Below are 4,179 nucleotides of genomic sequence, written 5' to 3'. Positions count from 1 at the left end.
CTCACACAGTGAGGAGGAAACCATTTGAGCTCGGACAAAAGCCTGTCCTGCAGAGACCAGAGAAGGGATTTCCTGGGGGTGGAGCTTTCGATCCACAGCAGTGAAAAGAGAGAGACACACAAAGTATCTCCTGTAGTAAGAGGAGATATAAACCTTCGTATCAGAGGCCTCGTTTGAGGCCTAAGGCCTGATCTAAAGTAATGGTCAAGGCTTTGCTAACGTAAAGCAAAGTGAAGCTGTGAGCCAGAGGCAGGCCCTGCTCACAGAAGCTGGCAAGGAAAGGGCTGATGCTGTATAAACATATATCTATATAGTGTATTGGATGCCAGAAGTATCAGCACGGTACCAGGACACTCTGATACTGGAACATTCCACAGATAACAAGGAACAGACAGACCCATCCCAAAGACAGGGCCAAAAGAGTAATAGGATGGAGAGTTGTTTTGTTCTAATCAACATATACAAGGTGAGAGGCGGCACCTTACTGCGTAGAGGAGTTGTACCTTGCTATGTAGAGGGGTTGTACCTTGCTACATAGAAGAGTTACACCTCAATACATCAGGAGTGATGTGTAACTTGTTTGTACCTGTGTATAAGAATGCATCCCTGGGGCGGTGTCTTTGTCCAGCCGAGGGGGCAGTGGAAAGTCCCGCCACTGACTGAGCTGAGTCCATTGCCAGGGAGGACATACTCATAGTATGTCCTGCAGAGTGAAATCTAGAGGGAACTATCATTGTGCTTCTTTTGACAATAAACCTGGCCGACGTGCCTTCGTACCTTACTAGAGTCTGTGGTCATTGGGGGTTCTCTTGGGGTCTGCTGTGTCAGCGATCTGCGCAGAGCTGGGACAGCACACAGAAGGAACTTGCACGTAGCCAATTGATATCAACATTGAACAGAGCAGAGCACCACACTGGTAGCATCTGACAACAACTCCCCTTGACAAGATCTCACACAGCTGCCAGGGGAAAGAGAGGCTCTGCTGACTCCATCTGCCCCGGGGAGCGCAGGGAGCAGATGCTCAGTGGCTATTTTAGCGAAGAAGAAGCAGGTGCATCCGCCCTCACTCTGCGATGCCCCCACTGACTCACCAGGGCTTTCTGGTCAGCCAGTCTCCAGTGCGAGACTCCCTCCTTCTCCCAGTGAAGGGAGAACCTGAGCCAGGAAGACAGGTCAGTGGCAGTGCAGAGCCCTGAATGAAGATGATTGACTGGAAGGAGGTCACTAATCTAGAGGTGACCTTCCCCCTCAGCCCATGGGTAATTCTCTGTGGGTGAAATCCACCCCGAGTGGAGGGCCTTACACAAGGGCCCCTGCCTGTACTGTGTCCTGCCTAGCCAGAGGAATCTCTTCAGGCCACGCAGCAGTTTTGAAGTGCACAATCCTGGTTCCCCTGCCTTCCCCCTTCTGTCCACACTTAGGCCTGTGCCAGGTGGGTGGGATATGGGCCTGTTTTCACTCACACTCCTACTGCGCCTCATACACCTTTGATTAGGGGCAGTTTGGGGTCCCCGCACTAGTGCTGACATCAGCCAATGTGCAGAGCGGGGGGAGAATTCCAGGTGCGCCAGGTGGGCAGAGACACAGCAAGAATAACGCGATTGATGAGTGTTCCCAGGGCACAAACAACCAACATCTTCAACCTGAGCCATCGGGACCAACCCTACAGAGACAGAAAAGCGGCACCATTGCGCCAACAGGTCCCCGAGGCGAGAAGAAGGGGCTCGAACGGACACCAGTGTTATTCCCCACGTCCCTGCTTCCCAGCGAAAGGGGGAGTTTGGGAAGAAAAACAAACACTTGTTCAAAGGCCATTCCTGTCCCCTGGGCACAGAGTGTCTACCTGCCTCGCTGCTTTCACACATGCCACAGGAAACACCTTATTTCAACAGCATAACAGTAAATGGATTTTCCTTTGTTCTCTCGCTTTACACATGGACCGGCTGTGTCCAATGGCCAGTGTGCCCCGTATTGGGGACCCATATTGCTGCACCTCTCGGGAGGTGCTGACTGCCCAACTTCTCAACATCAAACTCAGGGACACTAAATAACGAGTCCCCTTTAACCAGCTTATCCTGTGTGCACAGTAGGAAAATCGGTGTTGCAATGACAGGCCCCAGCATTGTATGCTGAGGGTGATACATGAATTTACCAGGGCTTGATCAAGTATCAGGCACCGTGCAAAAGACACAGTCACACAGCCCTTGCTAGACGCTCTAGTTCGTCACTCTCCTCCGTGAGCTCTGGGCTGGGATCTGGAGCCCACTCACAGTTGAATCCCCCAGTCCCTTATGAAAAGAGGAAGGTGCAAATGCGGCTACTCATCTCCCCTGCTCTAAACCCCTCAATCCCCAGACCTGCAGGTCTCACACTGAGAAGCCGCAGTCGCTGGGTTCAAGCTGTGACGTAGTTATTTACCCTTTCCCCAAATACACAAACCAGGGGTCACCAGATGAAATTAATAGGGGTTTGAAAATGTCAGGAGGATCCCAGCGCTCTGTGCCTGGCACTGCACAGACACAGGACGGGACAATCTGGCTCCTGCACCCAAAGCCCTAGGGCGAGTCACTCAGATCACTGGCAGCAGAAGTGTGTGTCTCTTATAAAGCGGGGACATGCAAATGAGGGAGACACTTTCCTGTTTAAATCTGAGCCTCCGTCTGCCCAGGCTGCACCCGGAGACACAATCCACAGCCCCTGGTTCTGTGCAGTGACCAGCCAGTCCCTGAGAACTTTCCCCTCCAGCACCAGGGAAAATGGGATTTTTGCTTCTGTTCATTTTCGCTGTAGCCGCTTTGGAAGGTATTTTCCTCCTCTGAATAACTGGCAGAGTTAGAAGAATATTGTGTTACCGCTGTTTTTATACCGATATTAATGGCCTGTCTCTATCCCCAGGTGTCCGGTCCCAGGTGCAGCTGGTGGAGTCCGGAGGGGATGTGAAAAAGCCCGGAGACTCTCTCCGCCTCTCCTGCAAAGCCTCCGGGTTCACCTTCAGCAGCTACAATATGAACTGGGTCCGGCAGGCTCCCGGGAAAGGACTAGAATGGGTCGCATTTATTTACTATGATGGGTCGGGTCCAACCTACGCGGATGCAGTCAAAAGCCAATTCACCATCTCCAGGGATAATCCCAAGAGTGAGCTGTATCTGCAAATGACCGGCCTGAAGCCCGAGGACACCGCCCGCTATTACTGTGCGAGAGACACAGTGACACGAAACCGGTTTGTGACCCTACAAAAACCCAGGCTGCGGAACCGCCCTTCTCCCGGCAGCCGCGCGGGGGCAGCAGTGACACACACCCCGCTCCGGGCTCACACAGGAGACCCGGCACCCGGGTGAATGTAACACAAACCTCCCGGCAGTTTTAACCCTTCCGTTCCCGGGCAATGTGTCTCCCCTTCCTGCCCAGAGCCCCGCTGGGTGCAGAGATCCCCTCGCTTCACTGTGAACCCCAATCCGGAGTGAGTCCTGTTCTGAGTCGCTCTCCCCTCGCAGACCTGGCATGTTGGCTCCCCCGGGGGCCCGTCTCTGTGATAGGGTACGTCTACGCTACGGGATAAATTTGATTTAATATAAACCGGTTTTATAAACCAGATATTATAAAATCGATTGCGTGCGGCCACACTAGGTACATTAATTTGGTGGTGTGCATCCATGGTCCGAGGCTAGTGTCGGTTTCTAGAGCATTGCACTGTGGGTAGCTGTCCCGTAGCTATCCCATAGTTCCCACAGTCTCCCCCGCCCCTTGGAATTCTGGGTTGAGATCCCAGTGCCTGATGAGCAAAAATCATTGTCGCGGGTGGTTCTGGGTACAGCCTCACCCCTCCCTAAGTGAAAGCAGCAGACAACCATTTCACACCTTTTTTCCTGGGTGAACTGTGCAAACACCATAACACAGCAAGCATGGACCCTGCTCAGATCAACATCGCGATCGTGAATGTTGTAAACACCTCGCACATTCTCATGCTGCCTATGGTGAACCATGAACTGCAAAGCCAGGCGAGGAGGAGGAGGCAGCTACGGCAGCGCGGCGACGAGAGTGATGAGGACATGGACACTGAATTCTCCTTAACCGCAGGCCCTGCGCTTTGGAGCTTCTGCTGGTAATGGGGCAGGTTCTAGCCACTGAATGCCGATTTTGGGCCTGAGAAACAAGCACAGACTGGTGGGACCGCATAGT

The 4,179-nt window shown here is 52.9% G+C and overlaps 1 gene segment (V, D, J or C); it reads left to right on the top strand.

Moving 5' to 3' along the window:
- The first annotated feature begins 2,695 nt into the window (after positions 1-2,695).
- Positions 2,696-3,338, top strand: LOC115642241. The segment is given in 2 exon segments: positions 2,696-2,802; positions 2,896-3,338. Coding segments are annotated over 2 exon segments (489 nt in total).
- The last annotated feature ends 841 nt before the right edge of the window (positions 3,339-4,179 follow it).

This window comes from Gopherus evgoodei, unplaced genomic scaffold, assembly GCF_007399415.2.
Source record: "Gopherus evgoodei ecotype Sinaloan lineage unplaced genomic scaffold, rGopEvg1_v1.p scaffold_39_arrow_ctg1, whole genome shotgun sequence".
Lineage (NCBI taxonomy): Eukaryota > Metazoa > Chordata > Testudines > Testudinidae > Gopherus > Gopherus evgoodei.
This window is presented reverse-complemented; position numbering and strand designations above follow the sequence as displayed.